The sequence below is a fragment of the Bubalus kerabau genome, chromosome 4 (assembly GCF_029407905.1).
Source record: "Bubalus kerabau isolate K-KA32 ecotype Philippines breed swamp buffalo chromosome 4, PCC_UOA_SB_1v2, whole genome shotgun sequence".
Lineage (NCBI taxonomy): Eukaryota > Metazoa > Chordata > Mammalia > Artiodactyla > Bovidae > Bubalus > Bubalus kerabau.
Window position 1 is genome coordinate 21,458,155 of NC_073627.1, and position 18,646 is coordinate 21,476,800.

The 18,646-nt window shown below is 46.3% G+C and overlaps 1 protein-coding gene across 3 annotated transcripts in view; it reads left to right on the forward strand.

The window, feature by feature from the left end:
• Positions 1-17,198, forward strand: part of EZH1 (enhancer of zeste 1 polycomb repressive complex 2 subunit) — a 30,018-nt gene extending 12,820 nt beyond the window's left edge. For all 3 annotated transcript variants that reach the window (XM_055575817.1, XM_055575815.1, XM_055575818.1), the window contains 16 exons: positions 125-245; positions 2,048-2,224; positions 3,291-3,393; positions 4,276-4,439; positions 4,823-4,914; positions 8,059-8,239; positions 8,492-8,688; positions 10,859-10,950; positions 11,873-11,913; positions 12,471-12,596; positions 13,824-14,002; positions 14,505-14,600; positions 15,012-15,093; positions 15,545-15,625; positions 16,043-16,127; positions 16,404-17,198. In XM_055575817.1, coding sequence (XP_055431792.1) covers positions 125-245; positions 2,048-2,224; positions 3,291-3,393; positions 4,276-4,439; positions 4,823-4,914; positions 8,059-8,239; positions 8,492-8,688; positions 10,859-10,950; positions 11,873-11,913; positions 12,471-12,596; positions 13,824-14,002; positions 14,505-14,600; positions 15,012-15,093; positions 15,545-15,625; positions 16,043-16,127; positions 16,404-16,464 — 1,878 coding nt within the window. In that variant the 3' untranslated portion in view covers positions 16,465-17,198. The remainder of the gene's footprint in view (positions 1-124; positions 246-2,047; positions 2,225-3,290; positions 3,394-4,275; positions 4,440-4,822; positions 4,915-8,058; positions 8,240-8,491; positions 8,689-10,858; positions 10,951-11,872; positions 11,914-12,470; positions 12,597-13,823; positions 14,003-14,504; positions 14,601-15,011; positions 15,094-15,544; positions 15,626-16,042; positions 16,128-16,403) is intronic.
• Positions 17,199-18,646: the final 1,448 nt, after the last annotated feature.

Here is an 18,646-nt window from a genome sequence, read left to right on the forward strand (position 1 = left end):
TACAGCAGCAAAAATGGTTCAGCACAGGTTCCATTAAACAGGAAAGAGAAAAAAAAAAAAAAAAACAGGACAGAGGAGATGCACAGCAGATTCATGAAATGAATTACATTTGGTTTGATTTCAGGTGGAAGATGAGACAGTTTTGTGCAATATCCCCTACATGGGAGATGAGGTGAAAGAGGAAGATGAGACTTTCATTGAGGAGCTGATCAATAACTACGATGGCAAAGTCCACGGTGAAGAAGGTAGTGGTGCTGGGCTCCTAAGGAGAGGACTTGATTAGGATGGTGCCTCTTGTTTCATGTGTATCATTAGCTTGCTTTTATCTGCTGCCTCGTGATGTATACACTGAAGACTATTTCCATGTCACCACATGGCTGGAAGTAAACATTTTATATTACAAATAACCCCAGTTAAATTTTAAGAGGATTTGGAGGAATTCCCTGGTGGTCCAGTGGTTAGGAGTCCATACTGTCATCTCCAGGGTCCCAGGGTTCAGTCCCTGGTTAGGAGACTAAGATCCCACAAGTCATGCAGCATGGCCAAAAAAAAAAAAAAAAAGAGTTGAGACATAAAAGGATTGTATAGTAATGTAATGGTTATATAATAATATGATTTTCTCTCTAGTGGGTGGAGAGAAAATTTAGTGAATAAATAAGTTTGATCTTAGAAGTCTACCATAAATCCATCCAAGGCTATTTTGTTCTTTGTTTCCCTTTCTGTGATACTGGCAATGAGCATAACCTCTCTTCTTAGATCCAAATACTCCTGGATCTCCCAGAAGTTGGCAAGAATATTCTGACTTTCCTAAAAGTGTTACCAAACCTAACTTGGGTCTGCTCACTTGAGTGCAATAAAGCCAATCTACTGACACCAGGTTGTGGTGAAGGAAAGTTCAATCTTTATTGTAGGGCGCCAAGCACGGTGAAGGGGCAGCTCAAGCTCAAAGGACCAGAACTACCTAATGGTTTTCAGGGGAGGGATTTAAAAGGCAGTGTGAGGGAGAGAACTGCAGGGTGTATGATCAGTTGTGCCCAGTTCTTGGATTGGTTGGCATCTGGGTGAAGTTTCAAGCCTCATCAACCTTCTGGTTTCAACCAGTCTAGGGTCTTCATGCTTGCGGTCAGCAGTTTTTGTCTGGTGGGAGGTCTGCTTCTTATAAAACAACTTAGGAATGTGTGTCAGGCCTTTATCTTTCTTTGGGGAACTGGGAGTACAGTGATTCTGCTGTGTTGCAGATTTATAGTCTAAATTGTTACCAGTTTCCTGGCCCAACAGCTTTTCTTTGTTTCTACGTCTTCACATTTCTTAATCATTACCTCTGAAGCCAACCTTTTTGTGACTTAGGGAAGACCCGGGAGACTAAAGCAAAAACCTTTTACTTCAGAGGACAAGGGCAAAGGAACTTGTGTATGATTTCAAAAGCAATTCATTTGTATTTAGTTTTAGTTTTAGAAAAAGTTGTTAGTGTGTAAGAAGGGGAAAGATAGGGGAAAACTCTTCATAGATTGCAAACCAGTGGCCTCAACCTGCTCTTTTGACTATTGTGGATGCTGTTGTGATGCCATTGAAATGCATTGTTTATACACAGTGCCCTCTAGTGTTCTGAGGGTTTATCCTAAGTTGTATTAATAGTATAACCCCATGTAGTATGATTTTTTTTTAAAGTATATTATCTTTTGCATCAACGAAGTTACTACTGACCCATCACTTGTAAAACCAAGTACATTTTCATCATTTTTTCCTCTGTCCTATTTGTATTGTTGGCCCACTTTTGTGATATTTTGGACCGTAAATACAGGTTGATCTATTACTGAGGCAGTGAAAACCCCCGTAAAAATAAAGTCCATAACTGGATTTCCCACTCTAGCCAGCTGAACCGTTGCAATTTTAAGAACCAATCAAATTATTGTAACTCCCTGGTTGTCCTCATAAAAATGTACATATATTATCTTGAGTCTCAGGAGTGAATACAGGAAAACCTTCTGAGGAGGACTAATGGAGTATGAAATGACCACTGCTCATCCATCTAATTCTTATATTTCAGAGATGATTCCTGGCTCTGTCCTGATCAGTGATGCTGTTTTCCTGGAGTTGGTAGATGCTCTGAATCAATACTCGGATGAAGATGAAGAAGGGCACAACGACACCTCAGATGGAAAGCAAGATGACAGCAAAGAGGATCTGCCAGTAACAAGAAAGAGAAAACGACATGCTATTGAAGGTGAAGAGCATGACCTCCTTATTCCACCTGGGGTGACAGGGAAAGGGAAGAAAGCAAAAGAGAGGTTTATTTCTTATTAAAGGCTGTTGGCACTTCTCACTGGTCCACTTAAAAGGAGAATGTGCTTACTGAGTGATGGTTTAAGATAGCTGTGATTTAGCTGAAGAAAAAAGTAGGAGAACTTTAGACAGTAATCATTGTTCATTTCTAATTATAAAAAATAGTGTGTTTGAAAAATATGGCAAGTTATAAAGAATAAAGTAAAATTACCCTATTATCTTGCTACCTAGAAGTAGTTTTTTTAGTATTAATATTTCCTTCTAGACTTAAAAAATGTATATATAAAAATATACACATGTACACCTGAAATATTATGTGTATATTATCTCAGTTTTTAAAAAGTACCTAAGTAAATCAACATATATATATGGTAGGTGAAGTTAGTATCATACCACATATGTGTGTATACACATAGATAATATTATACCCCTTATTATTTAATCTTACATCATGAGCATTTTCCCATGTTAGACAATATTTAATTAATTTCATATTTAATTGTACTTTGTTATTTAATTATACCATATGTCTAGACACAAAGTGTCTTCTCTTCTTATAACAAATTTACAGTATCCATCTTGTTCTTTGGCATCGACATTATGGTAGGTACTTCTATACTCGGGTCTCTCCATAAAAACTTCTATTTTCACTTCCAGATTCTGTCTTACACTGTAGTTTTTGGTTTTTTTTTGCCATACCATGAGGCTTGTAGGATCTTAGTTCTCCAATCAGGGATTGAATCCAGGCCCTCGGCAGTGAAAGCTCAGAGTCTTAACCACGGGGCCACCATGGAATTCCCCTGGACTGTGGATTTTGTTGTTAATATGTGGATGACTCTGATCTCCTTATCTACCAGTAGCCTGTTAGATAGGTCCAGGTAGCACTGACCTTCTTTCTGTATTCTGACATAGTCAGTGGTTGAGTTAAAAAGCAGCTCTAATCAGAATGCCGTGACAAAAGTACAAGATGATCAACTAGCTTTGTTTGTGTATCGTTTCCAATCCAGGCAGCAAAAAGAGTTCCAAGAAACAATTCCCAAACGACATGATCTTCAGTGCGATCGCCTCGATGTTCCCTGAGAACGGTGTCCCAGACGACATGAAGGAGAGGTAGGACGGCTGCCCCTCGCAGGCCATGTAGACCACTCAGGCAAAACTTGCATACAGGCTTTTTTTGGGTTATAAAAAGTCTCATTTTTGGTAAGTGCATTTTGATTTGCCTACACTTCTGATTACCTCTAAATGCCCATTCCCACGTTAAAGGTCATCGTTTGCTGGCTTTTGCGTAAATCTGGGCAGAGAAGTTTTAAGGTTTTGCCACTTTACTGGAGAGTTATTCCAGCACCATACTTAGAAAATATTTCCCTTCCCTTACTTTCATATATACACACACCGAGCCCGGCATCATTACAATGGTGAACCTACCTGCTTATACATAAAGACCTATTAAAAAAAAATACCCATCATCCCTTTTCTCCCTTGGCAGACCATTTCTGGATAACTGTCAGTATTCAGCCTGCATTTTCTTTTTTGTTTTTAATTAAAAATTTTTTATTGGAATATATTCGATTTACAATATGTTCGTTTTAGCAAAGTGGATCAGTTATACGTACACATCTGTTGTTTAGTCGCTATGTTGTGTCAGACTCTATGTGACCCCCATGGACTGTTGCCCACCAGGCTCCTCTGTCCATGGAATTCTCCAGGCAGGAATACTGGAGTGGGGTGCCATTTCATTCTCTAGAGGATCTTCCCAATCCAGGCATCAAATCCATGAAACCCATGACTCCTGCATTGGCAGCCCAGTTCTTTTGTCACTGAGCCACCAGGGAAGCCCACATATACATGTATTCAGTCTTTTTTGTTTTTGTTTAGATTCTTTTCCCGTGTAGGCTATTATAGAGCACTGAGTAGAGTTCCGCATGTCAGTCTGCATTTTCTCAATGGAGACATTCCCTTGGAAGGCACTCTTACCTCTCTTTTCTGAACCAGGTACCGAGAGCTCACAGAGATGTCAGACCCCAATGCGCTCCCCCCACAGTGCACACCCAACATCGACGGCCCCAATGCCAAGTCTGTGCAGCGGGAGCAGTCTCTGCACTCCTTCCACACACTCTTCTGCCGGCGCTGCTTCAAATACGACTGCTTCCTTCACCGTGAGTGGGCTGCTGTGAAATGCTCTCCTGTTTTCCATCCCCAGCCACCATTTCATTCTCTTTATTTTTAGTTTCTCCAATGGAATTCCTGGCTTCTGATCCGATGATGGTTTTACAAAGGGCCAGTTCTCTTTCCTCTTGTGTAGTTACAGTGTGGTGTGCTTCACACGGTGAGGACAGATTAACCAGCAACACAGTTGTCCCTAGTTTCCTCTAGCTTTGGAAGAATTGTGTTGATGTCAGAAATGATTCAGCTTGATTCACCTTGATGATAGCTGTTTATATCTAAATTCTCCTCCAGTGGCTCCCTAATTCAAATTTGTTCCTCCTTCTCCTGTCTAGCAGATGAGCCATTGCAAACAGGACAGTTTTGTGTTTTCCAGCTTTCCATGCCACCCCTAATGTGTATAAACGCAAGAACAAAGAAATCAAGATTGAGCCAGAACCGTGTGGCACAGACTGCTTCCTTCTGCTGGTACGTTTTTAAATTCTTCTGCCATGGTTGAAATTGGTGGAAATCTGAGCAGGAAATGGTCCTTGGGCTTTCTGCCCCAGAGAACACAAACCACTTGGGCTGGTATATAACACCCTGAGGGTCACAAAGTGTAGATAAGACATGACTTCTGCTCGTAAGGAGCGCCCTGATTTTGCAGCAGTAGCACTGTGAAGTTAGTTTCATGGAGCGAGGTGTGAAGAACACTGAAGGCTTTTTTGCTCTAAACATCATCTACTCCGATTTCAGAGTCTGAAACTGCTTTGTTTGACTTGGAGCTGTATGTGTGTGCACGAGACACTATCTTTGCTGTCTCCCTTTAACTGCATATAAATGTAGGAGGAACAACACATGAAGGTGCTCATATCTTATGTGAGGTAATCAGCCAGATGGACCCTTGCTGGCGGACAGACCTCATGTAGCAGTGTAAATTCTCCTGCATTTATGTGGGGAGGCAGTCCACTGAGAGCTAGAAGGGAATAGGTTGAGTTGGACTTGTCAAAGACATAGTTCTGCTTTCTACACAATAGGGTGGGGCTTCCCTGGTAGCTCAGCTGCTAAAGAATCCACTTGTAATGCAGAAGACCCCGGTTTGATTCCTGGGTCTGGTAGATCCGCTGAAAAAGCAATAGGCTACCCACTCCAGTATTCTTGGGCTTCCTTGGTGGCTCAGCTGTTAAAGAATCCCCCTGCCATGTGAGACACCTGGGTTCGATCCCTGAGTTGGGAAAATCCCCTGGAGAAGGGAACAGCTACCCACTGCAGTATTCTGGCTGGAGAATTCCATGAACTGTATAGTCCATGGGATCACAAAGAGTCGGACACAACTGAGGTACTTTCACACGATAGGGTGAGCTTAGGTAAAGAATAAAATACCTTGATAAAATTTCTGCTACCAATTAAAATGAGATTACACAGCCAGGTGGTTCTGGAACTATCTTTAGTGGGATAATAGAAGGAAAGATGATAGAGAGTGCCATTGGGTAAAAATCTGGAAAATGTGCCACATGGTAATAGCAAAAAAATAAATAGTGCTTTCCTGGTGGTCCAGTGGTTAAGACTCTGCGTTCCCAATCCAGGGGACCCAGATTTGATCCCTGATCAGGGAACTAGATCACACATACTGCAACTAAGAGTTCATACGCTGCAACTAAGATGTGGCACAGCCAAAACAAATAAATATAAATATTTAAAATGCATAGAACTGAATGCCCAAAAAGTTCCATTTAAACAAACAAAAAATAGACTTTATCTGATTTATTTTTTCCATAATATGTATTAATTCCTTCCTATGTGTCAAAGTACTGTGCTAGCCCTTAACATATATGATCTTATTTTCATGTTTATAACAACATCCTGAGGTGGATAAAGTATAGGTTATAAAAGTTACATATTTTGCCTAAAGTTTGTTACTATGTCAGTGGTGTGGCAATGATGAAATTGAAGCTCTGGTCTAACTCCACAGTTCATGCTTTTTATATAACTCAAAAGGGCATTGCCCGGGCTTCCCTGGTGGTTCGGTGGTAAAGAATCTGCCTGCCAGTGCAGGATACACAGATTCAATCTCTGATCCAGGAAGATCCCACATGCCAAGGAGCAACTCAGCCCATGCTCTGCTACTCTTGAGCCTGGGAGCCAGAACTACTGAGCCCACATGCTGCAGCTGCCTAAGCCCTCATGCCCTACGTCTTGTCATCTGCGGCATGAGAAGCCACTGTGATGAGAAGCCTGTGCACCACAACTAGAGAGTAGACCCTGATCACCACAGCTAGAGAAAGCCCACACAGCAATGAAGACCTCAGCACAGCCAAAAGTAAATAGATAAATGAAAATTAAAAAAAATTAAAAGGGCATTGCCCTCCCCAGAGTAGTCGTCCTGGAATCCTGTATATGTCACATTGAGCATAGACACGTAGTATCAGATTCAGTTAAAATAAAAACTTCTCTCTTGGAATTTCTTTGAGAGCCTACAGTATATTATTCTGAATATCCTTAATAATGGTAAACCTTTATCCTTTACTTATAGATTTAGTTTCCAGAAACAGCTCAAAATCTTTGGAATCTAAGTCTCGCGAGAAGATAGATGATCCAGCTAAGTAATTATCTGGTCTTAAAAAAAAAAAGCATAGCTGTAAAGTAATAAAGTAATAAAATATTCATCCTAGTTTAAAATACTGACTTGGAGGGAATATCCTAAATTAAGTGGTTCAGTTCAGTTCAGTCACTCAGTCGTGTCCGACTCTTTGCGACCCCATGAATCACAGCACGCCAGGCCTCCCTGTCCATCACCAACTCCCAGAGTTCACTCAAACTCATGTCCATCGAGTTGATGATGCCATCCAGCCATCTCATTCTCTGTCGTCCCCTTCTCCTCCTGCCCCCAATCCCTTCAAGCATCAGGGTCTTTTCCAATGAGTCAACTCTTCACATGAGGTGGCCAAAGTATTGCAGTTTCAGCTTCAGCATCAATCCTTCCAATGAACACCCAGGGATGATCTTTAGGATGGACTGGTTGGATCTCCTTGCAGTCCAAGGGACTCTCAAGAGTCTTCTCCAACACCACAGTTCGGCGCTCAGCTTTCTTCACAGTCCAACTTTCACATCCATACATGACCAATTGAGTGGTAATATTATATAAATTTAAGAATTATATATTTTCTTACTGAGACAGAGACAATTGTGGTAAAACATAAAGAACAGTGAGTCCTGGGGATGAAGGGCCCTGATTCTTGTACCTGCTCTGGAATAATTAGCTGCATGCTCTCAGCACATCCCTCATTTTCTCATCTACAGGAGAATGTATTCTCAAATTCCAGTCAGCTTGTGAGCAAATGAGTATAAGATAATGACTCACTGGACAGTCAAAGATGCATAGAAACATCTGTGCATAATATATAAAGATTATGTCTTTATAAAGATTATAATATAGGGCAGCTCTTTGTTAAGAGATACAAGTGTGTAAGCTTTCAGATGTTTGTTAAGAAGCTATCACATGGTCATATATGGTACAGAGGAAAAAAAAAAGTGTCAAGTTGCAAGTCAGCACAGATACTGAAGATGGTTTGTGATGATGGGACCAATATGGTGGCCTGTTTCTGCTTCCTAACTGTAACATGGCCTCTGCAGGAAGGAGCAAAGGAGTACGCCATGCTGCACAACCCTCGCTCCAAGTGCTCTGGGCGTCGCCGGCGAAGGCACCACGTGGTCAATGCTTCCTGCTCCAACACTTCAGCCTCTGCTGTGGCTGAGACCAAAGAAGGGGACAGCGACAGGGACACTGGCAATGACTGGGCCTCCAGTTCTTCAGGTACAGTGAGCAGAAAATGACCTCTTCTTGCTACACAAGGTAAACCCAGGATCATGCCATAATGGTTAACATTACTACCTTTTAAAATTGTTCATTCTTTCCACAGGTTCACCTGTAAGCAGTAGAGATGGAATATTTTCGTTCCTAACTCTTCTACCTTTTGGTGTAGAATGAAGTGCTGAGCTTGTAGCAAACCACTGAGGCCAGCTGCATTCCACCTTCTTGTGTTTCTCTCATTCCTTTCTTTCTTAGAGGCGAACTCTCGCTGTCAGACGCCCACGAAACAGAAGGCGAGTCCAGCCCCACCTCAGCTCTGTGTCGTGGAAGCACCTTCAGAGCCTGTGGAGTGGACTGGAGCTGAAGAATCTCTTTTTCGAGTCTTTCATGGCACCTACTTCAACAACTTCTGTTCAATAGCCAGACTTCTGGGGACTAAGACGTGCAAGCAGGTACTGTCTGAAGGGGACGGGAACAAGTCCTTGCCCTGGGAGCCCTTTGGTCACTTTGTAAGGCTGCCTGTCTGGACAGAAGCTGTCTTAGGTTCAGTCCTTCGTGAGCCTGTGCTTCTGGACCAGGAGGTGGATTCCCCAAACTTGGAGGGCTTTCTGCAAATGCCAGGCCTAGCAATACTTAGGATCTGCTGTCCTTGCTGAATTCATATTTCTGTCTCTAGCCACTATCTAACTCTTCTGGATGTTTCTACCCTCTCTCAGGTTTTTTCTTTTTTTTGGTGGAGGCGGAGGTGTTCTTGCCTTTCTTTCTAACGCATGCATACATGCTGAGTCGCTTCAGTCATGTCCGACTCTGCAACCCTATGGACAGCAGCCCATCAGGCTCCTCTGTCCACGGGATTCTCCAGGCAAGGATACTGGAGTGGGTGGCCATTTTCTTCTCCGTTTCTTTCTAAATGTGGACCCATTTCCTGGAAGGCACTCCTGGGTCCTTCTGGGGATCTTCTTGTCTCACACCCCTGCTCCCGCTTCTGTGGCTGTAGCTGCCACCGTCCCCCCAGTCAGTCTTCTCAGTTGCTTTATTCTTCAAATGTTCTATCATTAGATTTCCTAATTACCACCCCTAATGGCTGCGTCTGGCCCTTGTGCATCTCACTCACATCATCACTAGAATCACCATCTGATAGCAGCTTCTGATGTTCTGGAGGCGGGAGAAGCCTACAGGGAGCAGACAGACTGAAGCACAGGGATAGGGAGTCAGGTGTTGGGGCCAACTGGTCCAAACAGGAACACCAGAGCTTGAGCCCTCCTCACTTAGCTCCCCACTTTCCAGAAGAGTCTCTGCAATCTTTTCTTCATGTACTCTCTACTTAGAACAAGTAGTAGAACCATGAGCTGAAGTGCCGTTTGCTTTTCTTTTCAAGTGAAAGAATGTTTACTCACGGGGAAAACACACTCCATAGATGGAGTGTGAGCCATCTCAGAAGGCACGAGAGGCCTTTTTGGAGGAAGTAGAAATGAATAGCTTTATTGCTTTGCCAGGCAAAAGGAGACACAGTGGGCTCATGCCTTGAAAAACTGTGTCCCCTATTCCTTTTTTTTGGATCTCATACCTATATCCCCAAGGCACAGGTTTTTGACCTAAAAGCCTGCAAACTGTACAAAGCAATTTTTATGTGTTATTTTCCTGAAAATAAGATTCACAGTTTTCATGGAATTGTGAAAAGGCCTGTAACTGAAAAGAAAAAGCTAGAAAACAAATGTTCTAAGGGAAATAGCATGTTAAAAGGGACCTGCTGCTGTTGCTAAGTCGCTTCAGTCATGTCTGACTCTGTGCGACCCCATAGACGGCAGCTCACCAAGCTTCCCCGTCCCTGGGGTTCTCCAGGCAAGAACACTGGAGTGGGTTGCCATTTCCTTCTCCAATGTATGAAAGTAAAAAGTGAAAGTGAAGTCTCTCAGTTGTGTCTGACTCTTAGCGACCCCATGGACTGCAGCCTACCATGCTCCTCCGTCCATGGATTTTCCAGGCAAGAGTACTGGAGTGGGGTGCCTTCTCCTAAAAGGGATCAGGCCTTCCTGAAATGCTGTCCTACTAAAATAGTCAAGGCTCTAACATCTTTATGCCAACAGAGGGAGCTAGTGCTTAGCCGGCTGGTACCTCAGGTCACATCAGACTCAATTACACAAGATATACAACACTGCCCTTCCTAATAAGAAGCAGATACTGTTGGTAAGAATTGACTCCCTCTGGGTTTGGAAGGCAGAGCAGTAGATGAAAGCGACTGACCAGGAAAACTGTACCTGTGCTCAGTCAGGATAAACACTTAAGAATTAACTTCAGGGACTTCCCTGGTGATCCAGTGGTTAAGACTCCTTGCTCCCAATGCCAGGGGCATGGGTTCAATCCCTCGTCAGGGAACAGGGAACTAAGGTCCTGCACACCACATGGCATGGCCAAAAACCAAACCAAACCAAAACTAAAAACACAACCAAAAACAAAGAACTTCAGAAACAGCAACCCTGTGTCCCCATGCTGCTCTGTCTATGCCTGCTAAAGATGCTCAGTCATCTGCCCACAAGCTCTCCAGAAAACAGCACCTGCCTAGGTCACTTATCTGACTCCTCAGCTCAAGAAGTGACAGGTCCTGTTGGATTTCTCTTCCAGGTCTTCCAGTTTGCAGTCAAAGAGTCACTTATCCTGAAGCTGCCCACAGATGAGCTTATGAACCCCTCACAGAAGAAGAAGAGAAAGCACAGGCAAGGGTTGGACCGAAGGCTTTCTGTGGCCAGACTGTTCTCTGTGCCCTGACCTCCCCTAGGGCTTCGCTGCTGCCTCCCTTTGCAGCCACTGCCCATCAGTTCAGCATCACCCAGTGGAGGGCCAGTCTCCTTAGTGGTCCCTGCGAGTCTGTGCCTTGAATCAGCCCTTCCCTTGTCCCGCAGTGCTGTGGACCATGAAATAATTGATTTTTAAGCTCCCGGCCAGCAGGATGTGAACTGGCCTCATGGCTCCACCCTGAGGCCGTTTCTTCTCACTGGGTTGTTATTACCACTGTGCTCACTTCTCAACTCTGACCAGTTTTGTTGTTTTGTTTTTGGCACTTGTATCTCTAAGTTGCATAATAACACTGTCTTCTAGCTAACCTTTGCTTAGGGTTGGAAGGTTGTTTTTTTTTGCATCCAACACTCCATCTGGCTTTATTCCCTAAAAAACTGACAGTGGTTCCAGATATAGAAGGAAATCCCTGTGGCATCTCCCTTTCAATTCCTTCACTCAGAGCAGATTTCTGAAAAGTCTTCCCACCTCCCCATCCTGAAACACCCCCACATCTCCACCTCCTCAAAGAGAGGGAGGGCAGGGGAGAGGAGAAACGGAGAAACAGTAGCATTTTAATAGATGTAGAGGGTTTGGTTTGGTCTTGCATCTGTTTTTGTTTTTTTTTATGTATGTTTATTTATGGGTGGGATGTGTTGTTTTTGTTTAAATCTTGAGCCAGAGGCCAGCTGCAGGTAAAGTGGGCTCCAGCTTCTGTGCACCGGCATCCAGGCCTGTTGTGAAGGGATTTGGGGAGGATCCCAGTGATCAGATCGCAGTCCCCCAAAGGAGGTCATGCTATCATTTACCCAAATCTGCAGAGTTCCCCAGGGCCACAACCCTGAGCTGTACCGTCTCTTGCAGGTTGTGGGCTGCACACTGCCGGAAAATTCAGCTGAAGAAAGGTAAGTTCCACTGGGGCACTGCGCTCAGGTTGCAGCCTGTGGCCGCCCCTCCCCTGCCCCACCTGTGGCTGCACTTATTGACCCTGCATGGCTTCCGCACGTTGCAGGTCCCCCCTGCAACAGCTGGTGACAGCTCAGCTCCTCACTGCAGCTGAGAAGACCTCTCAGGAGATACAGCCACAGGCCTGTGGTCTCTGACTTTCATCGTGAGCCATATACAGGCTTCTAGGCTTCATTTAGTGTTTTGGGGCGGTATTTGTTTTATTTTTTTTGGCCAAGTGGCATGTGGGATCCTAGTTCCTCGACCAGGGATTGAACTCAGGCCCCCTGCCATGGAAGCAGTCTTAACCCCTGGACCAGCAGGGAAGTCCCCTCATTTAGTGTTTAAAATAACTGCCCTGTAATCACACCATTTCCACACTCTCCCTACAAAGCAGATCACTCCATTGTAGCTGATGGACCACCACCCCTGTGATTGCTTCTCACATCAGGTGCTAAATGCATGTCCAGGTTGGTCAGAACCAGTGGCCACAGTAGTGTGTTCTTTTCTCTCTTAGATAACTCCTCCACCCAGGTGTACAACTACCAGCCCTGCGATCACCCGGACCGCCCCTGTGACAGCACGTGCCCCTGCATCATGACTCAGAATTTCTGTGAGAAGTTCTGCCAGTGCAACCCCGACTGTAAGAGTTCTCTGTTGGCCATAGTTGTCAACCTAAGCAGCCCAGGTTTCCCTTTCCTGGCACCCTTCTCTGCGTACAGGCCTTCCGATACCCTCTTTGCGGCACTTAAAGCATTCTACAGAGGAAACAAGATCTTTAAGATCAGGGGAAGTCATTTTTTTAAAAATCCTGAGGTTATGATTCTAAAAGCCACAGTTACACTGAAATAAGCTGCTTCTCCAGCTTCACCTTCTAGGGCAGCATTAAGAAATGTGAGAATCTTTTACCTTAAGGTGTAAATACAGCCTCCCTTTCCAGGATGTTGTTTTACAACGTATACAGGTTACAGCTCTGTGTGTGTCTGTTTTAGTCTCCTATCTGGAGTTTTAGCCTCAGGTCGATCTGGATGTCAGCAGAGGGTGGGACAGAGACTCAAGCGTGCTTTTCTCTCGCTTCTTATCCTTGCCTGCCCGCCCCCACTGAGGCTGAGCAGTTGGGTGGCAGCCCCCAGAGCTTGCAGACCTGGGTGCCCAGGCAGTTGTGCTGGAAGTACCTTGTAACACAAGATAGCAATCTTAACCACAATAGAGGGGTGGGTGATTGTGCTGGGAGGGCAGTGGGTGGAGGACGATAGCATAGAACGGATGCATTATGTTCTCAAAATGATTCTTGTTTTGATGGTGAGGATTTACCAGTGAAAAGCGCTGATTTCTTCTTCTCTGGAGCACTGTTCACCTCCCTTCCAAATTCTCCCAACAAAGTGGAGGTGGTAAGGGGAGAGCATTGTTAGGGATTCTCTAGAAAACACTTCTCCAGAATCAAACCTGCTTTTCTGACTCAGACGTGAATGCTGGGAGGTGCTCCATTTTCTTTGAAAAACACTTGAGTCTGTGATTATTGGGACTACCCAGATAAAGAATTCGCCTGCCAGTGCAGGACATGCAGGTTCAATCCCTGGGTTGGGAAGATACCCTGGAAATGGAGATGGTAACCCACTCCAGTATTCTTGCTTGGGAAATCCCATGGACAGAGGAGCCTGGCAGGCCACAGTCCATGGGGTCGCAAAGAGTTGGACATGACTGAGCCACTAAACAATAACAACATGTGATTATTGGGGAGGCAGTTTCTCTGCTATTTGCCAAATGTCCTTGAACCCATAACACTGACTTCCCCGCTGTCTCTTGAGTCAAACCGGAGCCCCAGCATCAGCCTGCTTCTCTCCCTGACGTTCCCTGTCATCACGCGCAGGTCAGAATCGCTTTCCCGGCTGTCGCTGTAAGACCCAGTGCAATACCAAGCAGTGCCCGTGCTACCTGGCGGTGCGGGAGTGCGACCCTGACCTGTGCCTCACCTGTGGGGCCTCGGAGCACTGGGACTGCAAGGTGGTTTCCTGTAAGAACTGCAGCATTCAACGTGGCCTCAAAAAGGTGAGGGCTTTTTCCCAGGACTCCAGGCCAGGTCGGGTGGGAAGGACTGAAGATCTGAGCAGCCTCTGTCTACTGGTTCCTTAGGCGGTTTGTACACCAGTGTTGGTGATTCCTGACAGACACACATTTCCTGAGTTCATCAAGCCTTTGGTCCCCTTGAGGGGTTAGAGAAGTAATCCCCTGACTTGGCCAGACTGAGAGGAGCAGAGAAGAGGCCATGTCATTGACAGTGTCTGTTTTCTGTGGACACGTGCAGTGAGTTCCACAGGGTCAGGTGTAGGAGATTCCCCAGGCTAGAGGAAGAGGTGTCATGTCTCTTTTCATCACCTCCCACCAGAACACAATGGCTTAGACTTTTTTCTGTTTTCAGATCCTCTTACAGTTGCTAGTTCTTTCCACCCTGCTCCCCACAGCCCACGTGCACGTCCAGCACACATTCCTCCCCCCCTCTCCCCGGCTCACACACGCCCTGTAATCTGAGGTTTGACTCCCTGTTCCCCAGCACCTGCTGCTGGCCCCCTCAGATGTGGCCGGATGGGGCACCTTCATTAAGGAGTCTGTGCAGAAGAATGAATTCATTTCTGAATACTGTGGTGAGGTAAGTGCTATCGGTTTGGCCCGCATTCTTATATGGAGAGATACTGATGAGAAACTCTGATTTTCTGTGGGCCAGACTTCTGTGAACTAATCTCTAAATAACTCAGCCAAGTTCTCATGTGGCCTCTCGGGGGATCCCACAGAACTGTTTGCAGTCCTGAAACAAACCACTCTTTCTTCGACTTTCTGGCAACTCAGGCTACACAAGGGGGCCAGGCAGGCGGGGGACTCTGGTCTGTCTCAGTGTTGGTTAGCCTGTGCAGGGATTGGGATGAAACTAGCTGAACTCCCCCTCTGACTACTGTTCTTGTCGTCCTCCATAAGCCCCCTCCTGGCCCTTTCTAGAGGCAGAGTGCCATGCCCTGAGCAGGCAGCTACATCCCCACTATCTGTTGCTTGTCTGTCTCTACAGCTCATCTCTCAGGATGAGGCCGATCGACGAGGGAAGGTCTATGACAAGTACATGTCCAGCTTCCTCTTCAACCTCAATAATGGTAGGGAGTCTCTCTTTCATCCCCATGTGGTCTCAGGCAGGTGTTCCTACCAGACTCCCCTGGTCATCGTTCAGGTTCAGGCCAGCCCTGAGTCTTCCAGCCGATGCTTAGAGCACAGTGGTAAGACTGAACTCAGAGACTCCAGGAGCCACAGTTTGCTTGCTCTGGGAGAACCTCCATTTCCGGGTTGTGTTTGTTTCAGAGCCCTGAGCACTTATACGTCAGAAATCTCCCTTCCCAGTAGGTGGGAGGGGAAGTCTGTGATTCCCGAAAGAGGAAGGGAACCCACGGGGAGTGCTTCCACGAGGAGCTGTTTCTAGCTCCAGTTAGTGTGCTGGGACTCAGAGTTTCCCCTGCATTGTATTGTTCCAGTTTAGTTGATTTCAGATTTGGGCTCAGGAAGCTGTAGAGTTGCCTGGTAAGCTCATAGTCCCCCTGGTTTCCTTTATAGATTTTGTAGTGGATGCTACCCGGAAAGGAAACAAAATTCGATTTGCAAACCATTCGGTGAACCCCAACTGTTATGCCAAAGGTGAGTTCCCAGTAACTTGGGAGGTGGGGTAGATGATGGATGCTTAATTTACTATGATTTCTATCCATTAGTTCAGTTTTTTTTAATAACTGAATTATTTCTTTGTCCAAAGATAAGCATGATTAATGTCTAATATCATTTTGAGCCTTTCTGTCTTGGTTTTTTAATCTGCTTTTCTGACTGAATACATTGTAAACCTTTTTTCCTAACGTGACTCTTTTGAAGATAATTCTTTCCCTGTGTCACTAGCCAAAATAACAGATCTAAAAGCATAGAGACATCTACCTTCATTGATGACTTTCTGATTCCTCTTCATGTGTGTTTTCACTGGGAATTTGGAGAAAATTGGCCCAGACTCACTGCTGATCATTGACTTGAAGTGACTGGGAATCTAGCCCTGGGTTTATCCTATTTCAGTGGTCATGGTGAATGGGGATCATCGAATTGGGATCTTTGCCAAGAGGGCAATTCAAGCTGGCGAAGAGCTCTTCTTTGATTACAGGTGAGGCAGCCAGGAATAGTCCTACGGAGGTGGCCCAAAGGGCAGAGGGCGTGGCTGTTGAAATTTATCTGGGGGGCTGAGGGTGAGCGATATGGATGAAGGAGGAGATTTCATGGTGACCAAGGCTTTTTCTCTGTGGTGCTCTCTGGTGCCTTGCCTCTGAAGCAGGAGCCTTGTATGAGGGAGTGGGAGGGGAAGTGAAATGGGAGGGGACTTCATCTTTTCAATCACAAAGGCCTTGGTAGTGACCTGGTTCCTCCTCCTGCCCTGGGACAGGTACAGCCAAGCTGATGCCCTCAAGTACGTGGGGATCGAGCGGGAGACGGATGTCCTTTAGGCCTCGTGGGCCCCTCGCCAGCGCTGTGGTCGCGGCACTGTCCTGCTTTCGTGCACACACCGCTGCTGCTCGAGTTTCCTGCACTATGTGTCTCCTACACCGAGAAACCCCCACCCGCTCCCTCTGTAGTGAGGCCTCACCTGTGTCCAGCGGGGACAGAACTGTCTCAGCGAGAGGGGAGACAGAGGCGGCTAGGGCTTGGGCCCCCAGGAGAGAGAGTTGCACCAGTGGGAGACTGCGTCTCAGGCCTTGGAGGAAGAGAGTACAGGCTGGGGGCGGGTGATGTTTGCTTGAGTTCTTAATGGCTCCCCAGGCTGTGGGCCTCAGGAGTCACCTTGGACGGTTCCTAACAAGCATTAGCCTAACTTTCCAAATCAAGGATCCTTCCTGTAGTGGATCACCAGCAGATCTCTCTGTGGTCCTGAGACCAGGAGAGGACAGGTTCAGTGAAATTTGGTACCTGGAGCTTATGAGTGGTCAGGGTTAAAGATGAGCCTGGCGGGCAGAGCAGACTGAATTCAGAGGGGAGATGGGGCACCTGACTACTACCTCTTTCCCCATGACATGCTTCAAACTGAAAGAGTGTGGGTTCTAAGAAAAGCTCTTCAAGGCTGGGAGAAAGAAAGCTGAGTGCCATCCATCCTTCTGCAGACAGTGAGAACCAGCCTGATGATAATAGTAAACTGCTAAGCTTGGGGCCCAGCAGGCTTTGGGGCACCCTCTGTGTGTACTCTGGAGACGAATGGGTATGTTTTGATTCCCGGGAGCAGATACCAGTGCCCTGTCAACCCCTTCCGAAGTTCTGATTTGGCAACGACAGGTGGGCATTTCACTGCTGCTCAAGAACTGGAGGGGTGGTGCAGCCTGGGTATGACGCTCTTGTTCCCTGCAAGCTGTTTTCAGGCCTTTCATTTCCCTGAGAGGCTGGGAATATGGGGCCGCTCTTGCTCCCGTCTTCTGGGTAGTGGGGTGCAGGCCTGGACTAGAGAAGTGGAAGGTTGTTGGTGGATCACTTTCCTGCCTGGAATCCCTGCTGTTGGAAAGGATGAGTTGACACTCTGTGTTTGGAGGTGGGCGAGGAGCTCCCAGGTTCCATGTGTTTAGGATGGCACCACACAGGCAGACTGGCAGAGGGTATTTAAATGTCGAGAAGAAGCAGGCCGGCCACCTGTGCCAGTTCATAGTGACATTCTCTCTGGGATTCATGGAAGCACTTTATTTCCTTTAGAAGGTCTGGAGATTGAGGTGGAGTTTGAGCTAAGGTCTCGGGGGTCCCTGCCGGAATCTCTTTCCTGAGGGAGCGGGGAGGAGGTGGTGGAAGATTCTTCTCCAGTTCTATCTCATGTCCTGGTGGAGGCAGAAGGAACTGCCTTGAAACAGCAGAATTGAATGAGAATGGCACCAGCCCTAAGAACCGCCCCTGTGTCTATGGCTGGTGCTGAGCTGCAGGGAATAAGGAGCTTTGTGCTAGAGAAAGAGAAATGGGCAGGTATAGACTAGCCTAGGGTGTATTAGATAAGGGAGCTGGCTTCTCCCTTCTCTGTGGGGAGTCAGAGCCTCTCTTCCCTGGTCTGTGCTGACCACCCCCTTCCTCTAACCCCATTGGCTGTCCCTGTGAAGCAAGGAGTAGGGTTCCCTCTGGCCAAACTGTCATCTAGGGATTTCCGTGGGACATGCGCATGCACACGCATACACACACACACACACTCACTCACATACCCTCACTCACCACACTAGTGGGCACACAGGCACTTAGCACTGAGCACACGCCCAGCTGGTTCCTGACAGAAGCCTCTTCACAGCCGACGGGGCCAGACCCTGCCATGCTTCTGAAATCTACATCTGCTGTGGTTTGTATGCATTGTGTATAGGGGACACCCTCTAGCTGGACTGTGGGCTCCAAATTACTCATAGAGAAAAACCAGAGACAGAGGAAGGAGGGTTAGGACTGTCTGAAATGCAGTCTGGGGCTTGCTATGAGGAGTAGATGGGGAAAAATTGACATCCAGCCTTTGAAAGGCTAGACTGACCCTATCCTTCCCTCAGCGTGCAGAATCACTGTGGTTGACCCCCTCTTTCCCCTGTGTCAGACCACTACCTACTGCTGTTGCTCCAGCATTCCCATCCTCTCCCCTGATCTCCCCCACCTTTAAATGACGGGTCTTAACCCCTCCCCCCCAGA